The sequence below is a fragment of the Eucalyptus grandis genome, chromosome 4 (assembly GCF_016545825.1).
Source record: "Eucalyptus grandis isolate ANBG69807.140 chromosome 4, ASM1654582v1, whole genome shotgun sequence".
NCBI classification, from domain to species: Eukaryota; Viridiplantae; Streptophyta; class Magnoliopsida; order Myrtales; family Myrtaceae; genus Eucalyptus; species Eucalyptus grandis.
In genome coordinates this window covers 15,282,353-15,299,273 of record NC_052615.1, presented here as the reverse complement: position 1 = coordinate 15,299,273, position 16,921 = coordinate 15,282,353, and the positions used below count along the sequence as shown (strand labels likewise).

General features: G+C 44.2%; 3 protein-coding genes across 3 annotated transcripts; all 3 read left to right on the top strand.

Annotated features, from left to right (window-relative positions):
• The first annotated feature begins 1,174 nt into the window (after positions 1-1,174).
• On the top strand, positions 1,175-4,954 carry LOC120292513 (peptide methionine sulfoxide reductase A5-like). Its single transcript, XM_039310739.1, has 4 exons — positions 1,175-1,516; positions 3,251-3,363; positions 3,471-3,615; positions 4,524-4,954. The coding sequence occupies exons 1-4, from the start codon at positions 1,175-1,177 to the stop codon at positions 4,719-4,721; spliced, it is 798 nt and encodes a 265-aa protein (XP_039166673.1). The 3' UTR covers positions 4,722-4,954.
• A 2,039-nt stretch (positions 4,955-6,993) lies between these two features.
• On the top strand, positions 6,994-10,899 carry LOC120292721 (peptidyl-prolyl cis-trans isomerase Pin1). The gene is made up of 2 exons (XM_039311075.1): positions 6,994-7,459; positions 10,697-10,899. Exons 1-2 carry the CDS (start codon positions 7,198-7,200, stop codon positions 10,819-10,821), a joined length of 387 nt encoding a protein of 128 aa, XP_039167009.1. The 5' UTR covers positions 6,994-7,197; the 3' UTR covers positions 10,822-10,899.
• A 3,539-nt stretch (positions 10,900-14,438) lies between these two features.
• LOC120292723 (GDP-mannose 4,6 dehydratase 1) lies at positions 14,439-15,755 on the top strand. The gene has a single exon (XM_039311077.1). The coding sequence runs from the start codon at positions 14,565-14,567 to the stop codon at positions 15,678-15,680; it is 1,116 nt and encodes a 371-aa protein (XP_039167011.1). The 5' UTR covers positions 14,439-14,564; the 3' UTR covers positions 15,681-15,755.
• The last annotated feature ends 1,166 nt before the right edge of the window (positions 15,756-16,921 follow it).

Here is a 16,921-nt window from a genome sequence, read left to right as displayed (position 1 = left end):
CAGATTTACCCCGAACTTTATTTTGTGACGCGAAAAATCCCGAAGTTTCCTAATTGTGACACATTTACCCCATTAAGGGTATTTTCGTCTTATTTTTTCTGTTTTTTTCTTTTTCTTTTTTATTTTTTTCTTCCTCTCTCTTCCCTCCGACCATGGGGGGAAGCCGCGCCCGACGAGGGGTGCCGGTGAGGGGTGTCCGGGCGAGGGAGGCCCTCGTTCGACGTCGACGAGGGCCGCCCTCGCCGCAGATCCCGGCGAGGGCACCCTCGCCCGACGCCCGCAAGGGCACCCCTCGCCCGACGCAGCGATGGCGGCCTTGTCGGTGTCGGGCGAGGGCCTCCTCGCCAGATTTGGCGAGGGCACCCCTCGCCCGACGAAGGCGAGGCGGCCCTTGTCGGCGTCGGGCGAGGATGCCCTCGCCCGGATCCGGCGAGGAGGCCCTCGCTCGACGCCGGCGAGAGCACCCCTCGCCGAGATCCGGCGAGGGCACCCTTGCCGGCGTTGGGCGAGGGACGCCGACGAGGGCCGCCTCGCTGACGCCGCAAGGATGCCCTCCCCAGATCCGGCGAGGGAGGCCCTCGCCCGACGTCGACGAGGGCCGCCCTCCCGCGTCGGGCGAGTGCCCTCGCCGGCGTCCCCCTCGCCGGACGCAGCGAGGGCGGCCCTCGCCGGACACCGGCTTCCCTCCGCCATGGCCAGCGGAGGGAAGGAAGAAGAAGAAAAAAAAAAAAAGAAAAAAGTTTTTAAAAGTAAAAAGACCAAAACGCCCTTATGATTTAGGGTAAATGTGTCACACAAATGAAAGTTTAGGATTTTTTGTGTCACAAATAAGAGTTTAGCATAAATGTGTCATAGTTAGCAAATTTTGGAGTTTTTCGCGACAAAAAAAAAAGTTCAGGTATATCTGTCACCCGAGGCAAAATTTGAGGTTTTTTTGTGACTTTTTCCCTACTTTTTCCCTATTATAAAAAGAAATTATGGTAAATATGTCACCATGAACACGTGGCTTTTAACCCCAAAAAAAGCACGAAAATGGCTTAAAATATAATAACATAGGCAAAGTGATATTTGAAGAAAACGAGCAGATCCATAACCCGATCCCAATCATCCGCCTCCTCCTTCTCCTCCTTCTCCTCCTCCTCCTCCTCCCCCTTGCGGACGCTCTCGTTCGCCGATGCCCATGGAAGGGCCGCGGCAGCTCTCCGAGACCCGCTCCATTCGTCTCTCGAGAGGCGTCCCTCTCTCTCTACCCAACCTCTCGACCTTCGTCGTCGTCTTAGCTTCGTTCTTCGGCAACGCCCAGTGCATCAGGTTCGCGAATCGGATCCCCGACCCGGCCGCGGGCTCTCCGAACCAGCCGCTGAGGACCGCCGTCTTCGCCCTCGGGAGCTTCTGGAGGTCCGAGGCCGTCTTCGGCTGCCTCGATGGCGTCGTCCGGACCGCCGTCGGTTACGCCGGCGGTTCCAAGCCCAACCCCGAGTACCGGAGCTTGCGCGATCACGCCGAATGCGTTCAGGTAGTTTTCTTCGTAAATCTAGAATCGCTTTCTCATATTGAGAAATTCTGTGATTCGGTGTTATGTTATGGAGCTATTACGAGAAGATTCCGTGTAATTGCGATTGAATAGGAGACTGAAAACGTTGGGATTGTACAGATCGGGAGCTGATGGTGCTATCGACCGGGCGTGTGGTTTCAATGATCGGAGATGCTTAGCTGTCATTTGCCAACTAGTGTGGATGCCATTGTTCTTGTTTCTTTCGCTTTCAGAATCCTGCCCTTCACATCGTTGTTTCCTTGCACCTTTGTTAGTATGACTCTAGAATTCCTTCCTAATAATCGAGGACACTGTTCACTATGGTCATCCCACATTAAGCATCAGATGCCACTGCCAGGTGGTACTTTCAGCTTTATCTTGGTGAAACCTTGGAGTTTTGAGTCTGTGGAAAGGGCGAAGATTGCATGGTAGTTGCTTGTGATCAATTGAATAGGTTCTGGACATCTTTTCAATAATGTCCTGCCAGTCTCCTAGGGCATGCATGATAAAATTTCTCGCCAGAAATTGATTTCTCAATTTCTATTCCTGGACGAGCTTTTGAACAAAGAAATGTGTTTGATAACAACTCAAAATTTCTGTTTCGGAATAAAATTTCGTTTGATAACATAATAAAATTTCTATAGGGGTGCAGTGGCCAACGTCTGGCTGCGGGCCAGCTGCTAGTGGCCGGGTGGCCAGCATCGGCAGTACGCAGCCAGTGGCAGGCGGCAGGCATCCGGCGACTAGTGGCGGGGGTCCGGTGTCCCATGGCTGGTGGGTGGGCAGCAAGCACTGATGAGATTGAATGATGAGAAGAGATTTCATTTTTTACTTTTGTTCCAGAAGTAGAAAAACTAAAAATTTTATCTTTTGATTTCAACTCTAAATCTATTTTTGGAATAGCAATCTATTCCAGAAATTGAAAAATGAAATTGCGTTGTTAAACAGATTGTTGGTCTAAATTTGTTCCGGAGAATAGAAAAACAAAGAATTAGAGAAACATAAATTTTGTCATAAGCGCCCCTAGTGTCTAGTTGATAAAGAAATTGACATAAGATGTTGAGAGAGGTGATATTGAATGTTTGATCCTGGAAGTTTGCATTTCCATCATTAGTGATTTGCTAATGAAGTGAAAGGTACTGGATTATTTTTGCACTTTCCTCTGAGGATCAGTCTGATTTATGCATGTCAATCATTCTGGATTGATGCATCTTGGGCCATTAATGTTTCTTTAAAGGAGTCAGGAGGCTTGTCAAAGTTACTTGTGTGAATGCCAAGCTCGTCACAAGTTGTCCTTAAATGATGAGAATTTTGTTGGGGACATAGGGCATATAAGAGGTTAGGATTTGAGCAAGCAAAAGCAGATTTTGGATCGAACCCCTGTTAGCATGAAGGGGTAAATCGGGATTCAAACTGAGATTCTATCAAAAGAAAGCATTGTTTTGACTCTCCCCTTTCTTTTGCCTTTTGTCGCTTTTCTTTTTCCTTTTGGGGAGTCGGAAGGAGGAGGAGGTTCGCGAGAAAGTTTCATCTATAAATCCTCTCTTTTGAGCAGGAGAGTTTCTAGACTTCAGTATGTCCATGGTTTTTGGTTCTTGGAAATGTCACTATTAAGTATTCCTGATTGGAACTTAATCTTTTAAATGACAAGAAAATTGCTAGTTGGTATCAATATTTACTCGTTCTTTGTTTGTTTTTGTGAATGCTGCTCCACAGGTGGAATATGATCCTAGATTGATTCATTACAGGCAACTTTTGGATGTCTTTTGGTCTAGTCATGATTCGAGACAAGTTCTTGGGCAAGGTCCAGATGTTGGTAACCAGTACAGGTGACGGTAATTATTTGCATCGAAAGTTTTCCTGTTTATCAGAATTAGGATGTGCGGTCTGCTGCTTTGTGTCTACCTAATATTTACTGATGGAATTGTGTTGTCAGGTCAATTATCTTCACAAATGGAACTGAAGAGTCCAGGCTAGCAGCCCTTAGCAAAGAAAAAGAGCAAAGCAAGTCCAGGAGCAGTGTTGTCACTACTCAGATTCAACATCTTGAGACATTTTATCATGCAGAGCCTGAACATCAGGTTAAGTTATTGGGAACCGCACATTATTACTTGAAAGTGTACCTATCAGAAAATTGAATTCACCAGTCATCATTAACTCAATAGGTCACAATATTAATTGGCTGATTATCAAGTGGGTATGTCCGAATAAGTAATTTTGAACTTGTTCCTGTCTCATCTCTCATTACCTTGTGTCCACCTTAACCATCCCATCTTTTTTGTTGGAGTAAAATTGGTAGGTAAATTCTGAACTTTTTAATACTGCCCTCACTTTGTGTTGACTCGACTGAAAACGAGTGAGGTCGAAGAACTTTCCATATTTAGAGCAGTCCCTTATTCATTGCTGGCTGCTACTGATGCGTTCCCTCAACCAAATGCTACATAAATACCTGCAATCCAAATATGTTACCAGTAATTAATTCCGTGGAACGAAAATTCCTCCAGATGACGGGAAATAACTAGGGGATTTGGTGCTTCCGACTATTTTGATTTGTCTTGATTTGCCATGATGATGATCTGTGAATATTCTAGGTGTTTTTGATGGGTAAGAAAGTACTTTGCTGCTAGTTCTGTTGGAAGAGAAAAGAGGTCCACCTGTGTATTAATTTGCTTAGGTTGATGCCCTGAATTGTCAAACCAGATCTATTGTGATCAAGTAGAAAGGTTGTTTCCTTGGCTCCTCTGCAGCATGTTATGGCTCTTCTAGTTGTTTAATTTGGTTTTGCCTTGCAATTAGACTGCATATTGCGGACAAAAAAAAAAAAAAAAAAATTCTTCAGCTCATCACCTGAGAAATGCATGCACTCCATATGAATTTTCGATTGTACCATCTGGCACTTTTGTTGATCACAAGCTCTTGATCAAAAACTGGAAATAGTCTCTTCTCACCAGCATTTCTGACAAGAATTCCCATACCATGAAATATGCAGAAATTCGAGCTCAAGCAGAAACCACTCCTCCTCCAGCTGATGGGAAACCTGCCTGAAGAGGAACTTCAGAAATCAAATTTAGCTGCAAAATTGAACAGTTTTGCAGCTGAGCTTTGCCCACCTCACATTCAGAAGCAGATCGATGTGAAGATTGGTGATATCATCAGAAAAAGTTGGCCTCTCTTGAGAAATGTTTAGCTCCTAGGTTAAACAATATGTCAATTGTTTCAGATGACAACAAATTCATCAGTCCATTCCGCACTAGGAGCTGTAAATCCAACTTTTTGAGAGGAAAGAAGATAAATATTTGATAGACATGCAACTGTAATTGTCCTGTAGATGTTACCATCTTTCGATACCTGCAATATTTTTATCAAATCCCATGTGAGTTTTCTTGTGGCACTTCTGGCAATAAGATCGTCCTGCTGATCTTGTTCACTCTTACTAGCCCTTGCTTGTCTCTCTCTCTCTCTCTCTCTCTCCCCGCCTCATAATGAAAACTGCAGGGGCTAATGGTGGAATCGAAGTGTGAAGGCGATGCCCGCACTCATTTTATTGTAGTTGGAACGTTGGACCTTCTGAAGTGTAGATTCTGTAGACAACTAGACATACAGCGTACGTTCAACTGTAAGAGACTTATTAGTTTTAAGAGCCTAGCAGAGTGCTTCGACTGGATATTGTCGCTGGTTGGCTGAATAAAACTAAAATGAGGATTTTGCGTCAATCGATTATTGTATCTGGCTACAAGTTACCGGTGAGCATGAGGCAAAATTGTACACCCTTCTCACGCGCAAGCAGGATTTTTAAGTGAGTTCACTGTTGATCATTCTAAACGCTTAGCCATTAGATAGAAATGTAATTTAATATGCGCAATTTGATGTTTAAATATCTTAAAAATTCAAAGTGGCATTCTTAACAAAATAAGACTTTTATTAAGATTTCGTTTGTTTCCTAGAGAGTAAATGATTTGAAAAACATTTTCCTACAAATAATCTAATTAGTCAATAAAAAATATTATCAATAATCATTTGTGCTTAAAATTTTTTCAAAAACAATGAATTTTTTTATTCATTTATTTTTGTAAGCGAGATAAACAATTATTTTTAAGAAAAAAATTTCCCGATCAGTTATTCTTCATTGAATAAAGGGAGCCTAAAACTTAGTTTGGATTAATCAAACCTTTTTTTTTTTTTTTGGTTGAAAGATTCGTTGATTGAAAAAGCTAATAAAGGACAATCATTTTCAATGACATGTCCATTTCTAGTATGTAGAAAAAAAAAGGAAAATTGTTTAAAAGTCCGAAACTTATTGCATTTTTACCAATTCGTTTTAAACCTTCTCACTTTTTATCAATGAATCCATCCGACCAATTTTGACCTGGAAAATGCGACGTTGACGCGGGTGTTCTTTGGGAAAGCATAATCCCATGATTCTTCATAATTTTTCTGCAAACTGTTCAAGTGGTTGGCGGTGTGACTACTCATTAGGACTTAGATATCATCGAGGTATATTGCTGCACTTGATGAGATTTGTTAGAGCTGACATGGACAATTTTAAATAATATTTTAATATTTTTTGAATTTTTATTATTTTTTCCCTTTCTTTTCTTTTTGGCTTTTTTCTTTGTCTTTTTTTGGTGGTCGACTCGCCTTGCTCGCCACCGGCGAGGCCCGCTCAAGTGAAAGTGAGACCCGGCTAGGGGAGCCCTTGCCTAGGTGTGGCCCAAAAAGGTCGTTTAGGCAAGGTCAACCTACACTTAGGCCAAGGTGGCCTCACCCGGCGTTGCTATCGCCCTGTCGACGTTGTGTGAGGCCACCCTGACTTGGGCAAGGGCTGGCCCTCACCAAATGTGGTATGATTGAGGTCAACACTCGCCTGGGTGAGGGCGAGCCTCGCGAGGATGACCCTTGCCTAGGCCGGGCGTCTCGCTTGACTATCGCCAGTGAGGCCGCTTTGGCCCGGTGCGGAGTTGGCCTCGCTTGGCTTAGGTGAGGGTCGGCCTTGCCCAAGTGACCCTTGTAAGGCTGTGCCCGAGCAAGGGCTCCCCTCGCTTGGCCGAGCCTCACCCGTGGTGAGTGAGGTTGTCCCTTATGGCCAGCTAACCATTGGAAAATGACGCCCGGCCATTAAAAAAGGCAAAAAAGAAAGTCAAAAAGAAAAATAAAAGAAAAAAAGGGAAAAATAATAAAAAAATTAAAAAATTAAAATGTTATTCAAAATTATCCACGATAGAACTAATAGTCAAACAATCCTATATGACACCACTAACATCCACGTTAGCATTTTTTAGTTAAAATTGACCAAATAAACTCAATTGATAATAAGTAAAAATATTTAAGATTGAATTGAAAAGATTTATGATTAAATTAATAAACGTGCAATAGGTTTAAAACTTTTTGGATAATTTTTCTAAAAAAAAAAAATGTTGAAAATTCATCATATATAAAATGCCAACCCCACCGCTCCTCGACTCTCTCCATCGCCACCGAGCTCACACCGCACTCGAACTTCAACGCAGCGAGGGGCAGAACGAGGTCGCCGCCGCCTTTAGCCTGCCAAAATAGAGTCCGCCGATCGCAAGAGGAAGAGACCATCCTCCACAACCACCTCATCGGCAGATCCAGCCGCCGCCAAGTCCGGCAGCCTCAGGGACAAGCACCGGGCGAAGGCCAAGATGTCGTCGTCCGCGGCGGCGGGGCGGGGGCGGGGGGGGAGCCAGGTCCGCGCGTCGCACATCCTCATCAAGCACGAGGGCTCCCGGAGGAAGGCGTCGTGGAAGGATCCGGAGGGCAGGGTCATCCGCAGCACCACCCGCGAGAGCGCCGTCTCGCAGCTCAAGGCCCTCAGGGAGGACATCGTCGCCGGCAAGGGCAAGTTCGAGGACCTCGCCTCGCGCTTCTCCGACTGCAGCTCCGCCAAGCGCGGCGGCGATCTCGGTTGGTTCCATCTCACCTCGCGCTCGTTATTCTTTCCCACTCTCGGCTCCTATTATGATTGCCTTTTGTGAAGCTTTACCGTCACTGTTTCGTCTAATTGCTCGCATCTGCTCATTCGATGGAGTCCGCCTGCTATACTGTTTCCGTCTTAGAAATCTAAGGGACTTTAGCGGAATTCGTGAAGCTGGTATATAGATAAATCTAACTCTATTCATGTACCTGAAACATTTTGTTCTTGATTTGATTTGGAAGAAAAGTTACGTTGCTGGAATTGGATAAATGAACGTATATGAAACATTCGGTTTTTAGTGTAATCTGTCGTGCAGTTTTACCCTTGTGAAGATGGAGTTTGGAGCTTTAATGTCTCTACCTTTGATGTCAGATTGTGCATCGATAGGGCTTGATTAATTTCTATCACTGTCTAGCTCTTTTGTTTTTTTCAAATGCATGTTTTGTGGAGTTATCCGTCGTCCGTAGGAGTTAAATTACTGAGGAATAGTCTATGCCATCCCATGGAAAAAGATATCATGATTTGAGTGAGCGTGGCAGATCCGAATTTATGATTGCAGTTTTGCCCAGATAACAATGCCACTAATTCTTCCCAACTATTGTTATTGCAGCTCGCAGGCATGGCTTGTTAACTGTCCAATTTAAAAAAGAATGCACCGTCTCTTTGAAATTGAAACAATATGAAATAAATAGAAATACTCTAATCTGCTTCTATGAGCCATGTTTTCTGATTCGTGCTATATCAGACAGTTTTCAGAATACTTTTCTCATGTTATTACATGTCTGGAATGTTCTTTAATTGTCAAGGAACTTAGATAGAAGTTCCTTAGCTGAACGAGGTATCTTTCCATTATTTTTTCAATTACTATCTGCCAATAGACCCTCATAGACAAAATTGTGTTTGAAAGAAGAAAGATTATGGTGATATCATGTGCTGCCTAGGTCCCCTGCGATATGAGGGAAAATCTTCCAGTGAAGGGAATGTGAAAATATCAGCAGTCCCTGGAGGGAGCTTGTTACTTTATTGGAGTTTGGCTGTTTAAGGGCTTTGATTTTGCATTGAAGGAAAATGAAGGTGGTAAAGAATTTGTATAGAGAAGGAAAGAGCTCATTCAAATACTGCCTTCTCAATCTTTTTTGGGCTATCTGGAAGGAATGTTACATTTGAGCTGTTGAACATATTTTGAACTCCAGGATAGATGGGGTTTATATGCTGTTATAGCTTTACAAGACTTCTTCATGATTTATTCCAAGCTTGAAGCTTTTGAATGAAAGTTTAATTTGCTTGATACACCCCGGGATAAATGGGGTTCATATGCCGACTTCGACAAGAAAACTGCATGATTTATTCCCAGCTAGAAGCTGTATTTCCATTATATATACCCTGCAGTGGATCATTTTCCTAGATGATTTTGCACCCTTGGCTCCCTTGTTGAAGTTGCCTTTACTGAAGTAACAATGCTGTTTCTCCAATCAGGTCTAATTTGCATCTTAGAAGGACAGTAAAAGTTCCTTGATGAAGGCCACAAAAAAAATATTAAATCTGAGGCACGAACATGCTTTGTAATCCCCAACTATTTGTTATGTCATGAGAATTCTGTAACTTCAAGCCTCATCTCCCTTGTTCCTATAACTACACCTTAAATGGTGAATTTGAGAAATTTCTTAGTTACTTTTTTAGCCTTCTGAATGATTCTTCCATTTGATCAAGCTTTTCTGGTGAAGAAGTCCAGTTGCACAATATATGGAGCAATTTATTTCAAGCCTCATCTCCCAAGTTATGTTGTGGGGTCTAGTTGCACAATATATGGAGCAATTGGAATTGTTTTGGTTGGCATGAAATAAATTGTTGCAGACAATGTAAAGAAAACATGAATGTGCCCTTGTACTTGGAATAGTTTTCGGCCTGGCCTTGATCTATACTTTTAGTGTTGGGGACAGCATAATAAAGGATGAATATGTTCTTGTACCTGTACTAAATCAAAGTGATACAAACAATAATCCAAAAAAGAAGAAAAGCAAGATTAATGTGGTCCTGTTGCACTTGTCTTAATGGAGGACAAGAAAACACCCTTTTTAACTGGTAAAGGAGGCTGCAGTACAAAATACAAATAGTTTCACCAAGTTAAACCAGACATCTCCACTCATGACAAACCATTAAAAACCACCCTCACACAACTCTTGTCTCCAAGCTATTGCCAGTGTCAATCCTTTGTATTACAAAGGCTAATTAGCATGTTTCCTTCAATAAGGAAATTAATTGACTTTTATATCAGGATATTGGGTGTTTTCTCAACGAAGAGAATATCAACAACTACAAAAATGAACAAACTTGAACTAAGTATTATCCAATCAAGCTTTCCCTCACTCCTCAACCCTCACAACAAGAGAAAAAACATGGTTTGAATGGCTTGAAATTTATTTTTGTATTCTATAGTTTTGTTCTTACCGGTTGATATGTAGCATTGGGGTGACGGTGGGACCTGAAACTGGACTTAGTTGTGCCTGTGGAGGATATCCTCATATCGACAGAGAAAAGACTTGGTTTGTTCTGTGCTCTTCTATTAATGGAAGGAACTCATTGGAGAATCTCATCTCCCTCTAAAATTACTATGCAGCGTTGAGCATTCTACTGAATATTAACAGTGTCCCTCTCCTTTTGTTATCCTAAGGAGCTAATGTATAGGATGTTTGAAATGGCTGCACTTCCTTGGTTCTGTTTAGGAGTGGCAAGAAATTACTGAGATGCCCATTCCTACTTCAAATGAAGAGGGATGGATACATAAGTTGGGAGCTGCCTTAAATTGACAACTCCTTCGTACTTTATCAAGAGCTTGATCCGTGTGGTTTAGACAGGGTGATATGTGTATGAATTTATACTAAAGTTTAATCTTAAGAAATTGGAGTAGATAATGTGCCTAGTATTTTTGAGAAACGTAGAGACATTGTTTCCCCGCTTTTCATTCTTTTCAATGTGCATTCTCATTCGTGTGTGAACACACCTCGGCAAACATTTTCGTCTGGTAAAATATTCTGCAGCTTCATGTTAAGTGAGTTAGGTTTTACATTTTCTGGCTTTGCACTGTCAGATATCTACCTCTACCAATAAAGGAAAGGAGAAAAGGAAGAGAGAATGAAAGGGATGAAAAAGGACTGTGTCATGCTTTTCAGTGTGTTGCATGATGAAGAATCGGTATATAATCTCACAAAGTCTTAATACTGCTGCAGGTCCTTTTGGGCGAGGCCAGATGCAGAAACCTTTTGAGGAAGCAACTTATGCTCTCAAGGTTGGTGAGATTAGTGACATCGTCGATACCGACAGTGGGGTTCACATCATAATGAGGACCGGCTAAAACATAGTTGGAGTGCAGAAAAGATCAAGTATACGATCAATGCTTTGCTTGAGATTCTGGTTATATTGTGTTTGCCTCCTCTGTCATTGCAATTGCATAAATTGTTTCGAGGAAACGTTCACCTGTCAAAAACTTTTGGATGCTTGTTGGGATGTTTCTCGCTAAGTTTCTTGAGCGGACTTGGTTTTTGCACTGCTCCTTAATTCTATAAGTTATCGTTGGCGCATGTTGTTTCCACGAGATGAAAAGAGACCATAACGATTGATAAATGAACCACAGCGAGACATAACGAGTGCTGTGTTGTTGGAAGAAGGGAAGAAAATGTGGAAAATTCTATCGACAATGTTCCGTTTTATGAGCGGATGGCACGTCTAGACATTGGAGGTGCGTTAGATGCACGTCGTTTGCTTACTTGCTTTGTTTATATGTAGCCCCGACACATCTGCAGTAGAGATCTCGACTAAAAAGAAAAGTTTAAAGAATAAATTATGCAATTCAAGTCAGTTAAACGGCTAAATCTGACATTATTCCTTTAACAAATAAGATAGCCTATGTATTTTGATTAACTTACAAGAAACCAACCTAGAGTGATCTGTCCTGCGGCCATATGGCATTTAAGGTTTTCACGCCAAGTTGATCAATCCTTCCATTGTCGACTGTCATTTGTAAATGTAGAAACGCCTGCCATTTCAATTGCGATCGTCGCACCGGAAATACACATAAATGAGTATCCAATTAAGGTCCTAAAGATCTTTTCTCGTCTTCCCAGCGAGATAAATGCAAGATTCATAAATCAATCCAGAGAAAACCTTCCTAACGGTGTCATCTATTTCAGCTGAAGCATCAGGCTTGAATCAAGGACTGCACTTGCATCAGCATCAGCATCAGCACATTTACATCACGCCTCACAATGTCGTGCGTGTTGGGCTTGGTTAGGAAAGTGATACTGCTGGCTCAGCCGAAAAAAACCCAACGAATCTCACGTCTTCCATTTGCAGATTCCTCTGCTCAATCAGTCAAACGTGTACCAAGTTGGTATCGTCAAACCAGAGCTTCTTACCGGGTCATGTGCCATGACCGGAGGAGCACTGCAGATTGCAGATAATAAAGAATGACAGCACAAAATTATTTAAATTTGCCTGCTCTTCAGACTTCCTCTTGAATTTGGCATAAAAAACCAATGCTCGTACATCTTGATACTTGACAAACCCAACAGTAGTTAAAACCGTGCAGAATTCGGCCGATCCTTCATTTCACATGCTGTCAGCTCACAATTTTCTGAAGAAAATTCAGTCTTTTGTGAGATCTTCTTAACCGTCTGAACAAAATGAAGGAGTGTGTAACCTGTACCAACCCATGTTTTACAACACCTTGATTAGCTTCTTTGTGGAAGGGGTCAAAATGATTACCACGAGCAGGCCGAGCAATCAGCAGGTTGATCACCCTTTTAGCTCGGAAGTTCCTCAGCATCCTCTGGCCTAGCCAAATCAATGATCCACACAAGCAAAAAGACATTGAGTTAGCTGAGCGCAAAAGGAAATCAGGGTCAGTCAAAGAAAACCTGTGGCTATGATATATGATCGGTAGGGAAAACATGATCCAAGAAAGCCAAAGGTAACTGAAAAGGAGTCTATTCAGAAGAATTTTACAAACATACGCCAAAAAAAGAGAGAAAGTTTACATATTGCATATGTTGTACTCATGTCGAATGCTGCATTTCCTTTAGAAGGGTAAAAAAAGGGGGACTAACACGCAAAAATTGATTATTATTCCATCTATCAGGCAAACAGAACAAGAAGTCAGATACAAGTAATGAGAAGAATATTTATTAAGCAAGAGTCTGCTGCACTACAGGACATCAAGGACCTTGATACAGAAGAACAAGTTCTGGAATTACTGTTCAATCATTAAAAATAGAGTATTTGATTGAGTATCAAGGAGGAGAGCACACACACACAGATTCTGGGTTTGACTTTCAAGGTGCAATGAACCATGGCGTTGGCAATGAGTGATGTCATCGCTCAATCAGCTGAAGCACAATGCTGCGTGACATTGCAATATGGGTGCAAGATAAGCAGGACGAAATGGTTCTTGTTAACCAGCCATCAAAAAGAGTCGAAACATACTGCCTCAGTAAATCTACTACATAGACTCCATGCCTCGGGACAGATCAAGGGGATCATGGTTATGGGCAAGTAAACTAGGAAGCTCTTCATCTGATAAGACCAGAAGTTTTTGGTTGATGGAGGATACAGAGGACAGACTCGTACGCTGTGAAAACCAAATGATCTTCAACAAAAATCCCAAACGACGAGTGTAATGTGAAAAGGGGGTAAAAAGAAACAAATTTCTAGACCTTCTTGATGCTACGATTTTCCGGCAGCGCTCTGCAGTCCTAACAAAGGATCTACATTTCAGATTAAGCCAGATTCGACAGAAGAAGGTAGTTTCGATGGTTGACGGATCATGCACTGATGCTCCATATAAGGCCATCATCAAACAAGTAAACTTAACTTCAATCCAATCAATGCTGCACAAAGTACAACCTTGCTACTACCTTCCTGCGATGACTCATTTCCAATGACGAGGCAATGCATGATTCTGTATTCCGTGGCACCAAAACATGTACTTCCTCTACGATCACGAGGCAAAAGCATATCTGCGCGCGTCACAGAGAGAAAGGGAGAGGTGTGCTTGGGGACCCGTGTCGACTTCATCCACCGTCCCGACTCTGCAGTCCGAGTCCATGATTAAACCTACATATCAAGAGGTCGCCATCGACGGAAAAGCAGAACAATTGCGCCATCACGCAAGATTGTGCATGGCCGTACCGTCGATCGCGAGCTCGCGAGGCGCTTCAGCTGTTCATCCAAACGCTCCGCCCCCTCTTCAACCGCCAACCTCATTCCACAGCCGAAACAGACATCGTCTCGCTCCTCGCAGATCGCCGAGGGAGAGAGAAACAGGAACGAACTTACGGAGAGACAGAGAGAGGTAACAGTTTCCAGCGGTCGCGACAGGGCAAGGAGGAGGCAGTGGAGTGGTCCACAGCGCAGGAGAGGTCGACCGTCTGAGAGATGTCGGTGGGATCGGAGAGAGCTCGAGGTCGAGGGAATGCGAAAGCGATCGCGACTCGATCCCCGCCTTGGCCGCGCCGGAGGGGCTTCCGAGCAGGCCCGGCACGCCGCCAGCACCGGCTGCTCCTCCGCCGCCACTGGCGGTGCCGCGTCGGGAATATCGACGGCCTTCTTAAAGATGATTAATGATCAAACGATCAGGAATTAGTGTGTAAACTGAATTAAGTCGCAGCCTTCATCGGACGGTTCACAACGCACCGCACTCGCCGTCCCACGGTAAATCTAGTCCTCGGGGTAATACTCCGGGGCCTTCATCGGACGGTCCACAATGCACCGCACCTGCCATCGCACGGTAGATCCGGTCCTGGAGGAGCACCGGATCCCCCATCCCCGGAGTTTTCACGGACTTCCCCATATTAATTGACCATACTGACCTTCCCAGCCCCACGTGGCGCGACATCATTGGTCAGTCAAAAAGAAACGCGTAAACGAGGAAAGTTCTGCCTTGACTGAACCGTCCCCACTCCCTTCCTCTTCCACCTCTTAAAAAGTCTCCCAAAAACACCACCGTCAGATCATCCCACTTCCTCCCGATCTGCCCCTTTCTCGGTCAGGCATTTTCGCGAACACCTCGCGAGCAGACCCGTTTCGCCATCCTACGCAACAATGGCGGCCCAGAACGACGCGCCCAAATCCGGATCCGGAGCCAACGGCGAAGCCCCGCCGCCTCCGCAGAACCGCAAGGTGGCCCTGATCACCGGCATTACCGGCCAGGACGGGTCGTACCTCACCGAGTTCCTGCTCGACAAGGGGTACGAGGTCCACGGCCTGATCCGCCGCTCCTCCAACTTCAACACCCAGCGGATCAACCATATCTACATCGATCCCCACAACGCCCACAAGGCCCGGATGAAGCTCCACTACGCGGATCTCACCGACGCCTCCTCCCTCCGCCGCTGGATCGACACGATCGCCCCCGACGAGGTCTACAATCTCGCCGCCCAGTCCCACGTGGCGGTCTCCTTCGAGATCCCCGATTACACCGCCGACGTCGTGGCCACCGGCGCCGTCCGCCTCCTCGAGGCCGTGCGTTCCCACGTCTCCGCCACCGGCCGCAGCCACATCCGTTACTACCAGGCCGGGTCCTCGGAGATGTTCGGATCGACCCCGCCGCCGCAGTCGGAGACCACCCCGTTCCACCCGCGGTCCCCCTACGCCGCGTCCAAGTGCGCCGCGCACTGGTACACCGTGAACTACCGCGAGGCCTACGGGCTGTTCGCGTGCAACGGGATCCTGTTCAACCACGAGTCCCCGCGGCGGGGCGAGAACTTCGTGACCCGGAAGATCACTCGGGCCGTGGGGCGGATCAAGATCGGGTTGCAGAGCAAGCTGTTCCTGGGAAATCTGCAGGCCTCCCGGGACTGGGGGTTCGCCGGGGACTACGTGGAGGCTATGTGGATGATGCTGCAGCAAGAAAAGCCGGATGACTATGTGGTCGCGACGGAGGAGTCACACACCGTGGAGGAGTTCTTGGAAGTAGCTTTTGGGTATGTTGGGCTGAATTGGAGGGACCATGTGGTGATCGATAAGAGGTACTTCAGACCGGCGGAGGTCGACAACTTGAAGGGAGATGCGAGTAAGGCCAAGAAGGTGCTGGGTTGGAAGCCCATGGTTGGGTTTGAGAAGTTAGTGAAGATGATGGTCGATGAGGACGTTGAATTGGCCAAGAGAGAGAAGGTTCTTGTTGATGCTGGGTACATGGATGCTCAGCAACAGCCTTGAGAATTTGGTACTTCTTATCTCTGGTTGTTCTATTTTTCTTATCATTTTTCTGTACTCCTTTTTGGTTATTTATTTAAAGATCGACTCGAAGCAAGTAAAGTTTTTAATATTTTAAGGTTTAAAGGGCTTGAGATGTTCTTGGGATGGCTAGAGGTTCTTTACCAGTTAATTGTCTATCTTGTTGGGTAGACGAATGAGCTCAAATGCCTCTTGGATTTGTTGTAACTTACCCTATTCATTCGCTTTCAATTAGTACATTTAGATTTGTTCATTCTCCTTGGTTTGTCTCATTTGAAGTTGCTGTCTACTTGTCCAAGTTTGGATGAGCTTCAGATGAGTTGAAGCTATGTGTTTACTTTCTCTAGATCCGGTTAAATTCTGGAGATTGCAGTGTGTTGTGCACAAGAAAGAGAATGGACCAACCCTTTCGTATTTGTGAATTGATAGGAAAGCAAGGAAAAATTTTCTGATGAGAAGGCGGTAACTGGACGTTTGGTTCTGTCATTTCATCTATCGATAGGTTTCACAATGCAAGATGCACAACCCAAATGAGATCTCGATCTGGTTTTTGGTGTGGTCCCTTTGTGTGGGCTTTCAAACTTGGATGACTGTCCTTTTCATCGAAGAACTGTGTTTGTGACGGTGCAAGCATGTCTGCTGGACGAAGTTGAAGACCGAAGAGGATTTCCATCTATTATAAGATCCAAAAGAACTTGTGTTGGTCAATGCTCCATTGGGAACGTATGGGGACTCTTGCAGAACTAGCTGACGAACTTTAAAATATCCTCCTATTGAAGTTACACGCTCGTAAAAGGATTTTATCATGAAAGAGAAAAAATTAACACATTGATACGATTTGATTTTCTATAGATCTGCAAATTGTATATTGCAGTAGGGCTTGCTTGCTTTCTTGTGTGGCATTGTATGTTGAATTGGGATTTTAGCCATTTACCTGAGATGATGAGAAAGTCCCTCGAAGATTAACTGGTCAATAAAATGATATTAGAGCATTGTCTTTCTCTTTGCTGTCTAGTTTTATATCAGCTACGTTAGGCCTATCATAATGGGTCATAGACTTATTATTTAACTCATATTGATGGGCTGTGTCATTATATGGGTAGTTATGTTCTGTAGTGGATTATAAATAAGTTTAAAATGATAAAATGCAAAAAATATGAATGTTAAATAGATTCACAGTTTACCCAAACCCATGCCAACTTTTTGAGTCCCTTTTCAGCCTC